General features: G+C 34.2%; 1 protein-coding gene across 2 annotated transcripts; it reads left to right on the top strand.

Annotated features, from left to right (window-relative positions):
• The first annotated feature begins 1,160 nt into the window (after nt 1-1,160).
• LOC128998599 (regulator of microtubule dynamics protein 1-like) lies at nt 1,161-20,505 on the top strand. 2 transcript variants are annotated; one of them, XM_054424808.1, is made up of 8 exons: nt 1,161-1,531; nt 3,806-4,003; nt 4,386-4,535; nt 7,252-7,366; nt 10,366-10,477; nt 10,746-10,960; nt 15,782-16,015; nt 18,170-20,505. In XM_054424808.1, exons 2-8 carry the CDS (start codon nt 3,813-3,815, stop codon nt 18,239-18,241), a joined length of 1,089 nt encoding a protein of 362 aa, XP_054280783.1. In that variant the 5' UTR covers nt 1,161-1,531; nt 3,806-3,812; the 3' UTR covers nt 18,242-20,505. The 2 variants fall into 2 exon arrangements, with proteins under 2 accessions (XP_054280783.1, XP_054280784.1); XM_054424809.1 differs by having other exon boundaries at nt 1,162-1,259.
• The last annotated feature ends 859 nt before the right edge of the window (nt 20,506-21,364 follow it).

Genomic DNA, 21,364 nt, shown 5'->3' with positions numbered 1-21,364 from the left:
TATTTGTAGCAACTATATGAATAAATATATTCCCTTTATTCATGGGACTTAAGTTTTTTATTGAGACCTTTTATTCTTTTCTATAATAATCATCTAAGTTATTGGCTTACAATTCCTTTGCAAAATTAGGGTGTGCTAAATCAATTAAATTGGCGTTAATCAACAAATAATGCATACACAGAGTAAGATAAAAGTAGTTCAAAGAAGGAAGTAGTAGGCCTACAAAAATCTCACGATGGTGTAGAAAGGATTCTTCATTTTATTACTCTTGCCAATTAGGGGTTATTTTTTAACTAATGGGGCGGCACGCTTTTTTTATTAATGATTCCTTTGAGCACACTTTCAGCACAGTTTTTTGGTATGGTTTACAGATCTATAGCTGAAATGGGCGGGCTGGGTAATTTTATTACCCTTACCATTTAGGGGTTGTTTGTATAGTAACGGGGGCGACACACTTTTTTTTATTAATGATTCCTTTGAGCACACTTTCAGCACAGTTTTTTGGTATGGTTTACAGATCTATAGCTGAAATGGGCGGGCTGGGTCATTTTATTATACCCTTACCATTTAGGGGTTATTTGTATAGTAACGGGGGTGGCACACTTTTTTTTATTAATGATTCCTGTGAGCACACTTTTAGCACAGTTTTTTGGCATGGTTTATAGATCTGTAGCTGAAATGGGCGGGCTGGGTCATTTTATTACCCTTACCATTTAGGGGTTGTTTGTATAGTAACGGGGGCGGCACACTTTTTTTAATTAATGATTCCTGTGAGCACACTTTTAGCACAGTTTTTTGGTATGGTTTATAGATCTGTAGCTGAAATGGGCGGGCCAGTCGTGATTCTGGCCCTCCCAAATACAATTGATTATATCATAATTATTATAAGAGCACACTTTTTTTTAATAGCAGTTATAAAGAGCACACTTTTAGCACACTTTTTTGTATACATTAAAAAAAGTGTGCTGGAATGGGCGGGCCAGCTTCACGTCACTTAACTTATGTTATGTTTATACTCAATGCTACTTACTAGTCACTAGTGGTTGTGGTTGTGATGGTTGTGTCCGAATTTTAGCTCAGTGGTCCGAAGTCCGGTGTCGTGTCGTTGTGGTCTTTGTGTCTGTTCTGTTTGTCAGTTTGTGTGTTGTGCGTTGTGGTTGTGGTCGTTTGTGTCTGTTCTGTTCTGTTCGTTCGTGTGTTGTGACTTGTGGTGACAGGTGACTAGACTATTTCGCATTCAAAATTTCCTTTTCTTTTAAGTAAGTAGGCCGTAGGCCTAAGTAGTTGGTTTTTATTGTCGTGGTGCGAGAATAAGAAATATATGTTGTGGTAAATTTTGTAGCAAAATATATTGCCCTATCACTTAGACACACTTTTCGTTTTTGACATTGTATTTAAACATTTTTCCCCTTATACTTTTAGCGTATAACTAAGCCTAAGTCTTCCTATGTACAAATTGGCCTAGCTATAAATTAGTTATTTCTAAAAGTCCTCCAGTTTGCAGTTGAGATGGAACATTTATGTTGCCTTGGTGAGTAGCACTACTTATCTTAATCTTCAACATCAGTAGAATCTAGTAAAGCAGTAACTTAGGCCTAGGTAGGGATCACACTGAAGGTCATAGGCATAACTGATAGAGGTGTATTAAGTTACTTTTAGTGCTTTTAGGCTTGTGTTACTTTTAGTTGTATACACTCTAAATGTGGTACGCCTAACTAGTGCAAAGGCCTATTCCCCTGATTGTTGGGCTATTGTTTTTTACCTACAGTCTAAGTTAGCTTATAGCCTCGAGAGAAAAATTCTTATAACTTACGTAGGGTAGGTAGGCCTAGCTAATGTACTTTTGCTAAAAATTTCTATTGTAAGTTATAGGTCTAACTTATGTACACAGGCTTTTGCAGCCACTGTCATAAGAACCCTTGGAAGTTTTCAGTGTCTAATTTAAGATAGGCAACTTCTTTGTCAATTATTGATTGCTTTCAGAAGTATGCCCTTACAGCAAAACTTTGATATCCGATTCCATCGATAGCTTATACAAAGTTTGGGTTTTAGTTAGTAGAAGTCTGGTTATCAATCAACTTGATACTTTTACTGCTCGGTTCCACTTACCCCACTGGAACACACATCCATCATCCCCACTGCTACCTATGTACATACTACTACAACCCAGAATGCCAACCACATGGTAAAAAGTATAAGTGTTTTGAGAGAGCTTTGCCTGTCAATTCGTAGGCAGCGCCACCAGCGTGTCTATGCTGAGTGCATGGTATCGCTGGTGGCGCTGCCTACAAATTGACAGTCAAAGCTCTCTCAAAACACTTAATGATTTTTACCATGCGGTTGGCATTCTGGGTTTTAGTAGTATGTTTTCTGTGCTGCTACTTAGACATCTAACCTAGGGAACTTAGGTAGGGTAAGTACCTAAGTTAAGCTCCCTAGGCTAAATGTCTAAGTAGGCCTACCTAACTTTGTAATTTTCCTGGATTGACTTTTGTGGCCACTTATTGTAGAATCATGGTCTTCTGGGAGTGACTGTGTCAAAATCAACAATACACTATTTAAAAAATGTTATTTGATTTGTCATCTGTCCGGAAGTCAAGTCGCCCTTAGGATGCTCCTTTACATTGAGGCTGAAATGCCGGAGAATTGTTTTTTTCGCAAGTTAGGTTGATTTCATATGTGTAGCTGGTTAGCTGAGTGTCTGGTAATCAAAAGTTCAGCAGTGTGATATTTAAAAAATGCATTAGTCAATTCCAGGGCTATTAAAATTCACAATTATTTTGTTTGTAAGGTTTTACAAAAAAACCTTTCTTTAGTTAATATAGCTGGGTATGTTAGCTGAGTGGATATTATGCTTACCTAGTGTTACGAAGGTTGCCCGTTCGGTCCTGATTAAGGGTGCGCTTTACCTCAGCTCGGGCTTCAGTAGCAAGGTTTCACCATTGGACAGCGCTGCGAGAAGCGCTTGCAGACGTTTCCAAGATTACTGTTAGAATTAACAAATAATGATAGCTATGCACTCTAAAAGGCTTATAGTAGTACAAAGACCAATCTATAGTTCTGTGTTTTTAAAATGTTCAAAAAACTTTTTTTATAAGTTTAGGCTAGTTGAAAAGACCCTTTTTTCTTGTACTACAACTCAAGTGTATAAGGTGTGTTTAATAATTGAAATATAGAAAAAAAGAACTATAGAACATTTCTTCTTCTTTAATATGAGACCTTAACTTTGATTCTACCTTCAATGTAGCAGGTGAAAACAGAAATCTTGCAAACTCTTGCATTCGGTTGCGCGTCAAGGGTAAAGCGCGCTCTTAAGGTCAAAATCTTTTAAATGGTTCAAAACTGAACCCAGCAGATCAGTCAGTAACAAAGCTGTCATCTCATTCATCAACACTCGCTGTTCATCCATCCGTCTTTAATCAAATGCACTTGTAAAAATCTAATTTAATTCATCAGAGAAAAATAAGATAAACCATACGCTAGACTAAGAAAAGTGCTAAATTCTTTTGAACACGTTGGTGTAAAAACTGTGAAGTTCTTTGACAGGCTGCCTTTTGAAGCTCATTGATTTGATTATGACCATTTAGAAAAGTATTACACAGGTATGGCTCTCAGTCACTCCTTCCTAAATCATTTATTCCTCTGTTTCACTCCCTGATATTAGCTAAGTTTTTTAACCTCACTACATTATTTTATCTGCGATTTTATCATTACTGTTAATGTTCTAACAAGAAAACCATTCATTGTTAGCTAGCATGCCTGTTTTATTTTTAGGCCTTCTGTAATTTCTGTTATTTCATTGCAGATTGAAAATGAATGGAGACTTCATACGTTACCGTGGGCTGGTTGCTGTGGCAGTTGGTGCTGGTGTTATGATAGGTGCTGCCAGTGTCTTCCTATATCAACAGTTATTTGGTGAACGCAGACGTCTTTTGCTCCAAGAGGATATTTCTCAGCTGGGTGAAACTGTTGCAGAAATTCGTAGAGAGCTTGACACTTTAAGGTAAGTGATGAAAATAACTATATTATTACGTATGCCCTCTCCCTAAAATTCACTAAGTTTATTGTTTGTTGGCAACATACAGCAAAAATTTCAAAGTTGGTATTTTATCCTAAGCTTAGTTAGGCTATGCAATTTTTTGTGATTGTGGTAAAATCACTAACTAATCCCGTAAATGTCACTGATTTTAGTAAGTACGCCTACTGTACTCACACCATTGAAATAAATACCAAAACCATGAATAGTTAGTTTTCACAAAACTTATAATAATCATCTTTATTGTGTTTTTGTAAAGATTTGACCCTAGCATTTGAGCAGTTGGTGTGTTTTATGGAAAGTCCTGCAAATTCCTGTATTTTTCATAGGCCTCCATGTTTATTTTCAGAGTTCTGCAAATTCAGAGGAAGAGCCGCAACTCCAAAAGACTGTTGGGAGCTGCCAGCATCACGACTGAGGCTGAAACTGAGATGTTCTCTGTTGTTGGTGGAGACGAAGTTGATGACGAGTTTTTTGATTTTTCCTCAGATAACGAAAAGTAAGTAATTGAATAAAAGTACATTCCCCTTAACCAAAGTTTCTAAATCGCGTGGCTGAATTATTAGGCAAGTTAAAAATAAACAATAGAGTGTTCCAAGCGTATAAAAAGGGAAAAAGAAATGTCAAAAAAGAGTTTTTTTTAAATAGGATTACATATCCAAAAGTTTGGGTTTTCTTAACCCTTTTAGTGCTACAGCGTCGCTGCCAGCGACGATGTGTTTTTACCTTGAAGTGCAAGCGTTGCTCATAGTGACTATTCATATTTTATATAGTACGCATTGATGCCGTGGACTTGATAAGCGTAGAATTGTAAAAGTAGTTTTTAGTCTATTCTCATGCATGATATGTATGTAGTTTTCCTGTTTATGGATATATATTATATTTTGATCAAAATTGGCAAATTTATTTATTTTATACTAAGCTATTTATATTTTAAAAAAACACACACTTAAATACCCTCCTGTAGCAGTAAACCTATGTACCTATGATAAACCTTATTAGGACTTTATTTAAATAGATTTAATTGAAAATCCAATCAGGCAAATGGAAATTTTCTCAGTCTACAGGTTTGCTGCAGCGGGGATATTCTTTGTTAGGATTACTTTTGTCTTGTTGATGTAGGGAAACACATTGTCTATAATTTTAAAACTGATCTTGTAGCCAATGTTTGTACTTATTTATGTGTTCTTGACTATATAAAATTGTATTGCTTATGTACAAATCAAATAAATGATGATTTCTTAAATATTGTCTGGTAAATGTTCATATGCGGTAGACAAGTGTATCATATATGAACAAAAATATATATATTACATGTGGCTTATATAACTTAGGACATCCTGTTGGCAAAAAGACCAATGTTTTTTTATAAATACAGCCTGGATGTAAAACATGTTTTTTTTTATGTGAATAATTCGATAAACTTCTGTCCATTATATTTCCCAAAATCAATGTAATTTTACTGTCTTTCATTTTTTTAAACTCGAACTAATATATTTATTTAATTTAATCTAAAATGATCATGTTTCATGTTTTATCTTATCTATAGTCAAGTGTGGATTGTCAGAGAAGTAGCATTGCACTCTCAGTGTTCTGGTATACATCAGTTTTCCAAGAGTAACCATTTTCAATTTAAACATTTTCCACTCTAAAACAAGTGTTTAATGACATAATGTATACATAATTGTTGAAACGTGTGCTCTTTTTAACCATCTACAGTAAGTCTCGGTGAATGTGTTGGTAGCATTTTTGTACTGAATATTTCTTTTTGTATAATTTTAAAACACCAAGGTTTGTACTCTCAAGGAAGTAAAAATATGTTAAAATAAATTTTGTGATTAGTTATTTTGAAATTTAGGTTCTTAAAAAAATATTAACCTAAGCTAGAAAAGTAAAAGCTCAATGCAGGAATCTAATTTGTTTTGGTTTAAAGAATACAAATTCTATTATTTAGAAAAATCATAAATTAACTTACTTAATATAACATACTGGTACAGCTAATATTTCATTCGTATCATGTATTATGAATGACCAGAATACTTTTTTGCAAACTAACTAAATACTGCTTCAAAACAATTTTTATAACACAAAATTCAATTTAACTCATTGACATTTAAATTATGTTCCCTAATCTATGTATTTTTCACTCAAAGAAATAGGTTGGTTGCCTCTTTTAACCTTGCATTTGCCTGTCCTCAAAAACCTGTCCATGGAACGTAACAAACAAAGAAAGCGGTTAGTCGATATAGTTAAAGAATGAACTATACCAATGATGACTTAAACTAGTAAAATTACACCATGGCGTTTGTTTTATAGTCTGTCACATAACTGACTGATCTATTTAGAAAAATCCTTTAATCATAATTATTTAGGATTCACTTGCTCCCTAAACTGGATATAAACTTATGAACAGTATAGTAATGATTCATAAAATAAACCCTTAACATTTCAAAGTGGTAAGTGTCTTCCAAACAAACTATGAAGTAGACTTCTTTTATTCCGATCTTTTTTGTTCTTACTAATTTGGTTGGTTCAGACGGCGACAAGTTTGGGAACCACCATCATCAGACTTGGGGAATGGGGTTTTATGGGGGGTTTTGTAAAAATTGTGTCTTCCCATTTTTTACCCTCAAAATAAAATGTCTAAAACGTTTTGTAGAGCTTAAAAATAAGTAATTTACTATGTTAAAGTGCTGTTGTACAATTATAAGTTACAAAAAAAATTCAACTAAAACTGTAAATTTAAAATTTTCAAAAAGGTGAATTTTTTTATATTTTTTTGTATAGAGAATAAGTCAACTGTTGTAGTTTGCTTTTTTATATTTAATGAAATATGGCAAATTTATTTAATTTCCTGTTAAGCTACTAACATTTTACATTTTACCAAAAACACATCTCTGTACCAGCAAACCTAAGTAATCGTTGAACCTAGTTTTATTTAAATATAGAATAAACCTGCAGTTTTAAGTTTAAGGAAATATTTTAACAAAAAACCAATCAGGAAAATATAAATTCACTTCGTCTGCAGTGGCATGTATTTTTATTATTTATGTATGTTATGTATTTATGTTTATGTTTTATTTATGATGAGATTTTCATTGCAATGAAACTGCATTTCAATAGAAAGGAGACTTTTTGTTTTCCACTTTCTATGGATCTTTTACAGTGAGATGAAAAATTTTTATTGGATTATATTAATTTTTTATTGCTTTTAGCATGGCAGAAGAAAACAAAGACTCCACATTTGATGAGATCGACACTCTCCTGGAAGGGAGTTCACGAGAAGACAAAACAAAGGGTTACGGTCTGCTGCTAGAACTTCTTGATAAGGTAAAAATTATTGTAGATTTTTCATTATTGCTAAAAAAACTTGTAAATATTGTGTGTAACAAATCAGCATGCAAGTTATTTGGTTGTGTAGGCTTGTGTTTGTTATTAAATTTATATAACGTTTTGGTAAATAGAAAGATTAAAGCAAACATGAACTCGTACAGCAAAGCAGCACTAATGGCACTCGACAGTTTTGACTTTACCTCCAAGGCTGTATGGGGCTGTCATCAGGCCATGAAAGCCTTGGGAAAGAACAACAGGATCATTCTTAGTTGGGTTCCAGGGCACAAAGGTATTGCTGGCAATGAGGGAGCTGACAAGTGGGCAAAGAAAGGAGCTGAAAGCCCGCTCATGGGTCCAGAGCCGACGTGTGGCATTGCTTACAACACAGCACGGAGAGCTGTTCGCCAGTGGATGGGCATAGAACATCGAAGGAGCTGGGAAAGAACAGAAGGCAATGTACATTCAAAGAGAATGCTGCAGACACCTACTGGTGCGATAGCGGCAGATGCCCTTAGGCTGAGTAGGAAGACCTGCGGAAGGTGGTTTGCTTTATTATTGGCCATTGGGTATTCCGTGGACATCTACACAAGATGGGAGTTCATGTTAAAAGCCTTTTATGTTGGAAATGTGGAAAGGAGGAGGAGACAGCATTCCACATGATATTTATGTGCCCAGCCCTACAAGGTCTGCGCATGAGATCCCTTGGCCTATCGACTGGAGATCAAAGGGAAGAAAGGATCTCATGGTTCACAAAGGACCTGGGATTTGACGGAGAATGAGGACCTGTGAATGAGGGTGCACAATAAGCTGTTCCAGCTGCGCTGCAATCCCATGGTTACTTGTAAGCCTGGCCCTCTATAAAAAAAAAAAAAAAAAATGTTGTTGGTTGGATGAATAAGAAAAATTCTGCTGTGTGATTTTACCTATCTTCATCGTCTTAAAGTGCATAAATTGGTTTAAACAAAATTATGTATTGAGAATTGAATAAAATAGTCTGGAATAAAAGCCCTATGCTGACAAATATACAGAGTGCCCGGCAAACGGGAAATCGTAAAAAGCGGGAATTATATGGGAATATAATGACGATTTTCTACAGTTTATCTAAGTAGTAGGGAAAAGCCGGTCCTGGACCGGCCCCCAACAGACTAGAGATTTGCCCATTTTCAAGCTTGACTGGCTTGTGGTAGTGAACCCCTTAGACGAGGCGTGCAAGAAACATGGCACGTGATATGGGGATGATAGGTGTGCCGAAGACCGATGGGTGGCAGATAAGAAATTGCAAGACATCACTTGGAATAGAATTACGTCACTCCCCCCCACTCAAAGTAGAGTATATATGTTCTTCCTAATCCGGGATCCAATATAGACTCTTATGAGAGTAAAAATTGGGAGGTGATGAAGACCCACCACCACTTTCACTAGTAGTATATGTTCGTCCTACTGCCGTAGCCAATATGGGCTCTTATGGGAGTAAAACTGGGAGGTGTCCTCCAACCCCACACGTAGAACTAAACCATATGTTTGTCCTACTCCGGAATCCAATATCAACCTTATGGGGACAAATTCAACCCCTTCCCTTATCACTCAGTGACAAAAATAATATTTTTATTTTTTTTCTTACAATCATCTAGAAATTGTTTGCAGTTGTCTAATGATGTTTCTTGAAATGTCGTAACTGAATCCAGTTTCAGAGACCACGACTATGTATGACTGAGTATGTATTCTATATCAGTGTCATCAGGTAAATAAGCTATAATGGACTTGCCATCTCGACCTATAGGGTGAGCTCTGTTTATCCACACTCGTTCTTGACATCCTAAAACCTCATGACAAAAAGTCCTCACTATTTTTCCGAAGTCCGGTCGCTTCCCGGACCAGTGCAAACCTTTAAATATTAGGTTATTTCTCTATTCCAGATCAATGAGCTTTTCATGGGTAAAACTTTCTTGTCTTTTTAACGAAATAATTTCTTCTTCCTTAGAGCAATGTTGTCAGCAGTTAATTCCTCTACTTTGGTGTTTATGGTTATTACATCGTCCTTGGTTGCTACTTTTGACAGCTTTTCGTCTAATCTCAAGTAAGCTGCTTAAACCTGCCATAAGCTGAGCTAGGGTCATGTCGCCTACCTTTGCATCTCCCACGTAGCTAACCTCAATGTTGTCTGGGCTATCAGGTGAGATGATGACACGTGAACGTTTAATTCTTGAGCCACTCGGAGTAAAAAAATCACCTATTTATGAATTAGGCGTCAAAACGCACTTCACGGAAAATGTTTACAAAAGCCAAAAAGTCAAATATAGTTCACCTACGAGAGACTTACTCATTTACACCGGCACACCACAACCAACCACGTTGCCGCACCACAGTTTTGACCAACTAACCACAATCAGGAGGGTTTATCACTAAAAACGGTCGTTAATAACTGAATTTACCTTAGTCTGAACAAATTATCACAAACCGGATAAGAAATAGAACTTAATTTATATTCTAAATTGAAATAAACAGTTTATAGTAGAATGTTTCAAATATTTCTAAAATCCAGTAATTTAATGAAAATGTTTGAAAGTAAAATTAATGTATGCAACATGAAAGAAAATCAAACCTGTTCCTAAAACCTTGTAAAATGACAGAAAATATGGATTTAAAAAATGTCTTGAACAATTTTGATTGTAGTTTTGTATGTTTTAGCCCTTCTAACTTGCAACAAAATGATAAAAACCCCATTGCTGTAAAATTATGGTTCAAATGTAATTGCAACTTACATGATTTTCCCATAGAATATCATAGATTTACTCCTACCGCTTAAGGTTGTTGATAAGAGTTGTTGACAAGCTAATGGTAGATAGTATGTATCAGATTGATGATTATGTTTATTGTTTTTTTTTAATTTAAGTGAAAGCTTGGATTTTAAAGTCATATTATTTTCCAAGATTGTGGAAATAAATTTAAAAAGTATTTAGGTATTATGTTGCTAATTTTAGAATATTTTTCTTCAGGACCTAGAAAACCCTGAGATCCTTTGGAGGATGACCAAGGCTTGTCACATGATGGGATCCTTGAACGGAGCTGAAGGAGATAAGGACAAAATGAAAGAGTTTGTTTACAAAGGTACCTATTTAATTGAACCAATATTTAGTACAATAAAATATATTTTTGAATGCTAAAGTTCTAAAAGTTATTATTTTTAATGTGTTACCTAGTCTAAATAAAAGGAGGGAAAATTAATATTTACAGATACAAATGAACAAAGGCCCAAAAATGTTTGATGAAGACATACTTTGAAAATTCATAGGAAAATACTTTTTAAATTATTTCATAGCTCTTGTTTGGTTTATATATTTAGTAGCAAGCACTTACTAACTAAAAAATATGGTAGGAGTGGACTACGGACAAAAAGCCATAGAGATTGACGCTGAGAACTGGAAAGCACATAAGTGGTTTGCCATCTGCGTGGGAGCCAGGGGCCAGCTCCAGAGTGTAAAGGAAAAGTTACGTGACGGACATGTGTTCAAGGAACATGTAGACAAGGCCATCAAGATCAATCCTCAGGATGCGACACTACATCATCTATGTGGCCGATTCAACTACGAGGTACATGCTTATACAGGGTGTCCACAACAGATTAGTACAATTTCATACTTAAGCCATACTGTTACTCTTTGATCGACAATATTTTTATTTGTTGTTGTTAGATCTTCTTTTACCTTTGGTATGGTAGCTATTTAATGTGTGTTTAGTAGGGTTTAAACTTAAATTAGATTGTTAGAATTTGCACATTGCTGCTAATTTTTTCTTTACTTGAAAAACACACCATTACCTTAAAATACTTTTTGGAAGGACATAAAGACAGGTGGTCTTTTAGTTCAACCAATCCATTCGGAACATTTGGCAAAACTATAAAAAAATGGTATCGGTATTGATAATTTATACATTTTGTATCGACACATCATAATTATATATTATTAATATTTAATATATTTTACATATGTCTAGTTTGTCATAAATTAAATTTGTCAACAACTGCATAACACAAATAATATGAACAATACAGTATCTACAAATTTACAAAAACAATGCTTAACCCATTAATACTATCAATTCAAATATTTTATTTTTGGTACTAAAGTTTCAGACTCATGAGATGAAATTAAATTAAATATTACTTTATTATCACAAAACATTTCACAAATCCAGCGTAGCTGGTGAAACAGGTGACATTGTCAGATCTTAAACACTACAAAATAAAATTAAAAAACTACTTAACTAAAACTAAAATACATTTACTTATCATTTAAACATTCGGTAAGTGAATAATAATTTTTCTTTTAAAGGTATTGTTTAAAATAATTTTTTAATTTGGAAATACTGTTAATATTTTTGAAATTAGTGGGTAGACTGTTGTAAAGCCTTAAACTCATGTAATAAGGAGATTTTTCATATAAACATAGACGATGTCTTGGAAGTTTTAACCCATTGGCGTTAGCTGTAAACCAATTAGATAAATGAATTAAGAATAGAAAGACTGAGTTCTTGTTTAAGATTTTACAAATTATTGCCTTAGTGTCATCAGCATATAAGATAAGGTTTGACGTAGGGGTGTGCGAATAGTGATTTTCAACCTCGAGCCGAGCCGAGCTTTTTAAAAAATTTTCGAGCTCGAGCTTTTTCGAGCCGAGCTTTTCCTAGCGTCACCTTATCTAAATTATTAAACTTTTTTTCTTAAAACAGTGCATAATAATAATAATAATGTTCAGTCAATTTTTAAATAAACACAATGTTATTTTAATACATATGTTTAAAAACATTGAGAATTGTCAAGACACCAAATAGTAGATAATCACGATAAGAACTGAACTAAATTAAGATGCAAGAAATAAAAGGATATCGATTGAAGGGCTGACGAGATATGCAGTGCAGACAGAGACAATCAGATTGTCTTTCATAACAGAGCAGCAACGCGAAATTGAATGACGACAGCAAGTCGATTACATAATGTATATTGTAACTACTATGAATATCTAATTCTATTTTGTATAAATAAATACAAAATAAATTTAAAAACACATGCTTATTCTTGTTGTTTTCATTACACAAAATATTTTTGTTTCATGAATTGTATTAATCAAAAAAGAACATGGTTGGTTTGGATCCAAAAAGGTGGAGAGACAAGTAAAAAGTAAACTTATATATTTAAATAATATAATTGACATATAGAGGAAATAGACCAAAACACTAAAACTAATAGAATAACACACAACGTAAACAAGAAATGAAATACAGAACAGTGATTTAACACTGTCACTGTCACTCAATTTTGTTATCTAGAAGGGTCGGCAAACTAATCAATAAATAGCCAAAACCAGTTTCCTCCCCTTCTCACAGTCTCACCGCCCCCCTCCCACCCCAATCCGGGTGGCCCAACACTTTGTCCTTGAAACACCCTAGCCTCTGAAACAATAAACCCTTACACCCACCCGCGTTGCTGTTTTGACAATAGGTTTATGAATGCGATCACTATTTTTCATTTTCCAGAATTAACTATCAATTATTAATATTTGCAAGTTACAAATAGGAAACTACATCACATTATGGTATTCAATGATCCATGTACTATCAAAAATTAATAATTCATTACTTATTTTGATAATACAAAGCATTCATTACAGCACGCACCACTTATTGATATATATATATAATCATCAAAGTAACTACAGAATGAAATAGGTACAAAATTGTGTGGCCAGTCAAACTTTATAAACAAACATTTTATTCTATAAAATATAGATGGTAAATAGGGGTTGGTTTAAAGGAAATAAAATACAAAACAGATTAATTAATTATTTTGATTAACATCAGAAAGGTTATGGGATTGATTGAACTAAAATAACCCAGGGAAAGTTATAAGTAGAAAAGTCGTCAACCACAATCTGTTTAATCAGTACGTTGTTAGAGAGAGAGAGAGAGCAGAGAGAGGGAGAGAGGGGGGAGAGAGAAAGAGAGATAGCAGATAGGGGCGTTTGATAAGGAATCTGAAAAAGTAAACAAACAAGGAACAACGGCACGACGATACTCGTTTACAGCCTTATTGTGTCGCCCACTACATTTGCACACGTGACCACATTTTGTTTCTTCCTTATCTTTATCCGTCCCAAAATAGAATTCCAGAAATAGTTTGTTGGTATAATCTCCCCTCCCACACAAGGCAAAGGCGCAGTGCTCAGTGCGCACTGTAGGTTGTCACGGCAACCGTGTGTCGTCATAGCGACGAGCCAATCACGCACTCGCACTGCGTTGTATATTACGATACGAATAGCTGTCAGCTGTGTTAGAAAGACACCGCGATAGGTGGTAGTTTGTCTCTTTCCTATCTCCTCAAAATTACGATCGATAATCATTGCGTCTTGATTGAGCTGAGGTTCGTGCTTATCAAACCTCGAATGCATGAACAACGTAGAATTGTGATAACATTGTTTTCAATTACGACCCAAATTAAGTGTTTTTTTTAGTTTTGACAGTATTAAAAGCTCGGCTCGAACTTCGAGCTTTTTCAAAATGCCTCGAGCCGAGCCGAATAATGAAAAGCTCGACCAAAAAGCTCGAAGTTTCGAGTACTCGCACACCCCTAGTTTGACGATACCTTTAGAGGTAAATCATTAATAAATATTAAAAATAGCAAGGGGCCTAATATTGACCCTTGCGGAACCCCGCATTTAAGCCTTTGTGAAATACATTTTTTATGATTATTGTTCTTTGTTGTCTGTTAGTTAAATATGAATGCATCCAAGAGAGTGCCATATCATAAAATTTTAATATTTAAGTTTGCATATCAATATATCATAATTTACACAATCAAATGCCGTGGATAGATTAATTTTAATTAATCTTAATTTAATTTATTAATTAATTTTAATAAGAAGAAAGGACCATGTGGACACCTGATTTATTAAATCTGAGACAGCAGATTTAGTGCTTTTCCCAGATCTAAAACCAAATTGTTTATTGGTAAATAATTTATTATTTTCTAAATATCAATAAAGACAAAAAAATATAATAAAGATCTCTGACAATATCACCTGTTTCACCAGCTAACGCTGGATCTGTGAAATGTTTTGTGATAATAAAGTAATATTTCATTTCATTAAATTTGTTTGTAAGCAATTTTTTCAAAGATTTTAGACAACGATGGGAGTATTGAAATAGGACGATAGTTATCGGGATCCATGACTGAGCCTTTTTAGTTTTTTCAAAGGTGGTTTTAGCTCATCATTTTTTAATTGGTAGGGACAAATTCCTTCACCCAATCATTGACTAATTGAGACAGTGTGTAAGCAAGGCATACCCTTTATATTTTCCTACAGTCACCTGACAAAGTGGGCTGTACTGATTATAGTACAGAAAGTTGCTAATTACTGCATTTCCTTACTTTTGCCGCACTCTTTTTGCCGCACACCAGTATTCCAACCAAACAACACAAAACAGTGTGCTTTTTATCATGCACGTAATATGTGTACGCTTGAAAATAAGTTGGCAACACTTAAAGATATTACGACTAAGATCAGCTGGTGCAGCCTTTCCCATTTCATTCCATGTTTGGATTTAACCTAACCTAAAATAGTGTTGTACAGTATTTGAAAGACTAATTATTTATATGCTTTATAGTAACTGTAGGAAAAATAAGTTGTGTAACTCGAGTGCAAACTGCCTTTGCTGCGCTGGAGAAACTTTCCACACTCTCCTAAGGCTTGTGCGTAAACATTTCTCTCGTGTGCAGCAAAGTGCCACTTCTCCGACTTGTAACACAAATAGGCTAACTATTCTCTATCGTTTTTGTAATAGGCTACTTTTTAAAATTAATATTTTGAACTGTTTTGGCAGTTGGGCAATAGTGCTTAGCTCTCTTTTTCTTGACTTAATATTTTAATACCTTAAGTCACCCAGCAGTTCCTATATTTATTTTTGGGTTATTTATTAGTGTAAAGTTTATGAGGGAAACATTATCAAAATTTACCGACAATCAATTTAAAAAATGGTAAAAATTTGTTTGAGCATCTTTTTGAGGCAATAGGTTCCGATTAACTCCTGATATCTGTTGATAATCAAGCGCTTTATTTTGATTCAAAAATAATATTTTTTTGTACCTACCCTACTTTTTTGCAAAGTGTAATATTTCTTGAAATTGCAATAAAAAGTGCCCTGTGATCCGAAATGCCTAGTTCAAGGTTATTTTAGATCTTATGGTCTAATAGATTATTTCACTAATGATAGGCTTTTTTGCACCTAAATTTTTTGGGTGATTTTATGTGAAAGTACTCATAATTTAGATCTGACCATGGTGGTATTAAATCTGGTATCCCCTATAGAGAAACATATTAAATTGTAACTGTGAAATTTGTCTAAGTATACATCTTGCAGGTTGCTGGTCTATCCTGGCTAGAGAAGAAAGTGGCCAATACACTGTTTGGAGAAGTTCCTCCAGGAACTTATAAACAAGCGATTGACTCTTTGTTAGAAGCGGAGAAACTCAACTCTACGGCCTGGAAGGAAAATCGGCTCCTTCTAGCTAAATGCTACGTTGGAGAGAAGAATTATCAAGAAGCACTGGAATGGCTTGATAAAGCCAAGGAAATCCCTGCTGCAAGCGCCGAGGTAACTATTTGTAATTATACTTAATTATAACTGATTCTTAAACTCCTGAATAATCCTTTTTGGTAGCTACTAACATATGGCAAGTATTCCCTGCTGTATGCAGTAAATGTAATCCGGCAAAGTGCTGTGTTAAGCAAGAGCCTTTTACTTTACAACTGTTGGTAACAAATTGATAACGCTAGTTTTAATTCTGCTAGTTAAAGATACAGGGTGTCAGACATCAGTTATCTCTCTATAATAATAATAACACTTATAAATTAAACCATGATTCTTATTGAATAAATGAATTTATTGAGTACAAACTTATTACACACATTGAGAGTGTTTGGAAATTGACTGGCCGCTTTTCAAGTAGTGCGGCCAGTTAGAACAAATAAATAAACAATAAATTATAACATATTTTTAGTTAAGCATCATGCCCCCCTGCCGCAGCAAACCTCCCGACTAAGTGAATTTCCATTTGTCTGCATTGATTTTTAATTAAATCTATAAATAACATTAGGTTTAATGAGTACCTAAGTTTGCTGCTACAAGGAAACTAATAAAGTGTGTTTTCTAGTAAAATATTAATAGCTCTATGCCGCCTAATCACCTTTATCACCTTTAAACCAAATTTCATCAAAATCGGACAAAAATTACTCAAGTTATCGCGTTCACGGACGTATATATATCTTGTTTGATTTCCACCCATAGCGGCGGCAGCATAGATCGTTTTATACCCTCCAATACAGTTTTCTGCAACGTACTGACTAACGGTTTGGTAGAAGCTTCCAAATACCTCTCAACGTTTTCCGCGTTACGCTGTAATTTCCGATATGTTTTGCGAACGTTTTTTGTAAGCCTGACTATTTCCCTTTTCAAATCATGTTCACTGCTATAACTCACTATTAGAACAACCTTATATGATACAGTTCCTAATAACGATCTTTTTCCTCTTACACCTCTCCATGGTCTGCATGTCGGTGGTAACAACTCAATCGACCCAGACATGGTTGATTTGGGCAGCGCCCAAACACCTCTCAACAGCAATATGTACTAGTCCCCATATATCGGGGAGAGAGCTGGCGTAGTGGTTAGAGCGCGGGACTTCAGTCCTTGAGGTCCCGCGCTCGATCCCCGCCAAGTCACCAATGGATTTTATCTAAGTGATAATGCCGCAACCCCTAGGTCTAGCCTGAAGTAATGTGAGAAACAATCCCAGGCTCGTGCCTAGCGTCCTTAGGGGAAAAAAAAGTCCCCATATATCGCGTTTTCAAAGCCGAGGAATATATATCTACTCATATCTAAATTTACACCACTTGACATTATGAGTTAAGGAAATCCTGCTGAACTACAAAATGAATTTAAAAAAAATTATCTGCTGTATATTATACCATGGATATTTTTTGAAGTAATTAACAAGGTTTATTGGAGCTTGAATAGTTCATCATAAGTGTCAATCTTCTTGCATTTCGCATCCTGACACTTTCGTGCAAAAAACTTGCCGTCCCTACACTACGCATATTCATAACCTATTCCCTTAGATTTTTTTTCAAATTTTTTAAGAATACCTTATTGTCAGGAGATAGGTGTTCATTCACGCTCAAATACTGTTTAATACTGTCTTTGGGGAAAGACGTGTTGACCCCATGGTCATCATCTTCTTCTTGTCTCTGAACTTGCCAATATTAAATTATAACTATTATGCTATTCCAATACCGATTCCCGACTCTTCTGCGATGATCGTGTGATCTGAAATATAATACCACTATTCCAATACCGATTCCCAACTCTTCTATGAAGATTGCGCGATCGGGAAATTACCTTTATTGCCACGATCACGAAAGACGATGATAAAGTCTAAACAGTATGATTTAAATTGGACTTCTGTAAATATCGATTAGGTTTTTTTAAAAACCCCATCCTTATAAAACAGTACAGTATGTATCTAGATCCGCATCCGTAAATGACATTTTCTTGGATTTGCCCATCACTAGTGTGCTTATTAGGCTTGTTTTTATTTGTTTATTTGTGCATATTTATGGCATTAGCATTATTTATCACCTTGTCGACTTCCAACATTTATTTTTGCTATATTAAAATAATTTTGTTTATTAATTACTGTTATTTTATGTAATGTATGAGTAGTTTACTGATGATGTTATTTTTTTACAGGAAAAGAACGCCGATAAAGAAATAGATTCTTTATTGAAGAAGTACAATTCTTACCGAGGGTTAATGACATGAACTACCAACCAAGTATTAGTGAAATAATCAAACCACCATAATTTAGTTAAAAAATAGTTTACATTTTGAAGTTGTCAACCTCTTGTCATTGTACCATTAGTTTTTTCAATCATTTATTTGTTGTTTCATAATGTTTTGAGTTGGAAGAACTCTTACATAATATGTCAGCTCTAAAGGCTGTATGTTTTTGAGTTCTTACTCAGGTATTTATTTATTCGAGTTTTTGATAAAAATAATCTTTTGTTCAAAACTAAGCTATCTGAGACTTATTTAAAGCAGTATGAATCCCACTAAACTTTATTAAAGCATATTAAGATGTCGAGCTATGTTTTTATATAGGTTTAAACATATCGACTAAAGAAAACTCTCTTCAAGCAATCACATTCATTAAAAAATAAAAAATAGTCTTGACAATATTCGGCAGCTTTATTTTATCCATAGATTACTCCCCTAACCCAAGAATGGACTTTTCTAAATTTTTAAGTGACATCAATAAATAATCACTATTAATAAAACTAAACAGTTGTGAACCATGTTCATTTAATCAAAGAAGTGCAAGTCTGTGACAAATGCCAAAAACAATATTTCTCTTAAAAGTATGAGTTGTATAAAATCACAAAATGTGTTCCAAATATATTTATTCTGCTCTACTTTAGTTTGTTATAATACTTTCACATTTGTAGAGTTAAGTGAATATTTCATAAAGTCAACAAATATAATAAAGTTCAGTAATAGCTTGGAAGTATCAATTATGGAAAATTACAAAACTGTTTACTGTCATCTTCTTTTAAACTGTCCAACATTCGCTGGAGACTATGATACAGTGATTACTGCAACAAAGGTGTAAAATATAGGACTGGAAATAATCAAATTGTATTTTCTAATAAGTGAAGTAGTCAGTTCTAAATGATTAGTTTTAGATAAGTAAAATGTGATTTGTCAATATTCTAAGAAACAATCTGCTATTTTGTACTCTATACGGCTTAAAAAGTTTAGTAATTTTCCAAAATTGAGACTTCTAAGCTATTTCATTCTATATTTGAAATAAGTCAAAAATTACTCTTCAACATCTAAAAAATTAAAAAGTTTCTGCAATTTGCTTAGACAACTGTTTTTAAGATTAACAAAGTTAATTTATTACCTTCCCTAAAGATGTAAATGTCATTTCCTAATCATAATAACGTTTTTTACTAATGTTTCTTGCCCCTTTCTTGGAAATCATTCCAGTCTACGGTTCCTAGATATCAAACGCACCTGTATTTTAAGAACTCTTTAAAAACATTATAGTTACTACTACACAATTTCAATATTACACAATTTCTAGCCAGGTTAAAAACTGCATATGTAAGCAATTTAGTCGAAAACATTTTCTGCCTTTTTAAATGCAAAAGTAGACATTATGCATTTAGTGTTTGTTGTTTTTTTATCCTCACAAATGAAAAGTATTTTAGTTGTATAAAATATGTAAGGGCTTTCCAGTTACCCTTTTGAATTTAATTCAAGGTATTATTTCTTGCGAGCATATCGGGTTTGGTAACCATAGATTACCACATGGTGTTAAAAAATTAGTTATTATAATATATTGATTGTGCTATGTTACCTTTTAAGCTTTTTATATGGAGCTTACATTAAGCTAGTTTCATTAATTTGTGAAAATTTAACTTTTCTATTATTTTATTTTTTAATACATTTTTAAGTTGATATATGGCTGGATTTTCATATATAGAAAAATTGGTTGCGATTTTGTTAAAGTTTTCAGAAACAGTTTTTGTCAAAATGTTAGTCGTATTTGTATTTTAATATTATGTTTAAGTTATCAAAAATACTTATGATTTAAAATCTAATTAATTTTAGAGATTTAGCTAACCATGACTTGATTCACTATAGGTATTCAAAGATATAATTCAGTACATCCCTCCAGGACTGATCTTACAAGTTTAGTTTTGTAGAAACTCTTAATCAAAATTTAGCGTAAGACTACTATTTAACATTGTAAAAGACTGCTTTATTTTTTTAGAATATTTATTGTAAAAAAACATGTGTGTACAAGTAGGAAAGTTAATTGTGGTTTGAATGTAATTCCTTCCAGTATTGTATATGGGTATTAATCCAGGTTATGACTACCTTTCATAATTTGAAGTAGTTTAAAACTTCTATGTAGTGGGAAGGAACTAAATGGGTAAGGTTTTGTATGGCTGTATTGTTGGTTATTTATGTTGTTAAACTTAGCGTAGAAAATAAAGTTAAATTCTTGTTAAAACCAACTGGAGCTTTACTTCGTCATCCTCATAGCATCACACATTATTATATCATGATTTTAGAATTTATTTTATGTACCTCTGATTTTACTTAAGAGTTAACATAAAATAGCTTGACCTAAGTGGGTTATGGTCAAAGAAAAAAAAACTAAACTTTATATACTAATAACTTTGTGGGCATAATGTAACAAAAACAGCTTAAAATTGTACTTGACAATTTCTGTAACTTGTGAGTGCCTAGAATTAACTACTATGCCTTAGCCTGGGAGCGAGCTGGTGTAATGGTAGAATGTGGGACTTTACTCCCCTAGGTCCTGGGTTAAAATCCTGCCATTTACCAATAGATTTTATCGAGGTGATGATGCCGCAACCCTCTTGGTCTGGCCTGAAGTAATGTATAAGAAGCTGTTCCAGGCTAGAGCCTTTATGTCCCAGGATGTGTAGGTTTTTTTTTGTCCTAGGACGCTAGGCACGAGCCTGGGATTGTTTTTCACATTACTTCAGGCTAGACCTAGGGGTTGCGGCATTATCACTTAGATAAATCCATTGGTGACTTGGCGGGGATCGAACCCGGGACCTCAGGGACTGAAGTCCCGCGCTCTAACCACTACGCCAGCTCGCTCCCCAGGATGTGTAGGTGGGGCACAAAAGAAATATGCTTGAGCAAAGTGCTTACCCCTAACTGTTTAATCAAATGTCGAGTAGGTTAAGCATAGACTTCCTGGTCAGGAGTTATCTATTATCTATTACATCACTATAGGGGGAGGGTTCGAATCTTGTCTCAATCCAGATGGATATATTCTTTATGAGTTGCACCTCAAATCAGCCTTTTTGCTACTTTTTTTTTTACCTATCCTTACATGTA

Source organism: Macrosteles quadrilineatus, unplaced genomic scaffold, assembly GCF_028750875.1.
Source record: "Macrosteles quadrilineatus isolate MER2022 unplaced genomic scaffold, UCM_ALF_1.0 Scaffold_7__1_contigs__length_78375512, whole genome shotgun sequence".
NCBI lineage: Eukaryota > Metazoa > Arthropoda > Insecta > Hemiptera > Cicadellidae > Macrosteles > Macrosteles quadrilineatus.
This window is presented reverse-complemented; position numbering and strand designations above follow the sequence as displayed.

What these genes read in the sequence shown, in the direction of transcription:
- LOC128998599 (XM_054424808.1), top strand. Translation starts at nt 3,813, where the DNA reads ATGAATGGAGACTTCATACGTTACCGTGGGCTGGTTGCTGTGGCAGTT. An exon ending in GAAAGAGTTTGTTTACAAAG is followed by an intron (nt 10,478 to 10,745) that starts GTACCTATTTAA and finishes AAAATATGGTAG; the next exon opens with GAGTGGACTACGGACAAAAA. An exon ending in TCCCTGCTGCAAGCGCCGAG is followed by an intron (nt 16,016 to 18,169) that starts GTAACTATTTGT and finishes ATTTTTTTACAG; the next exon opens with GAAAAGAACGCCGATAAAGA.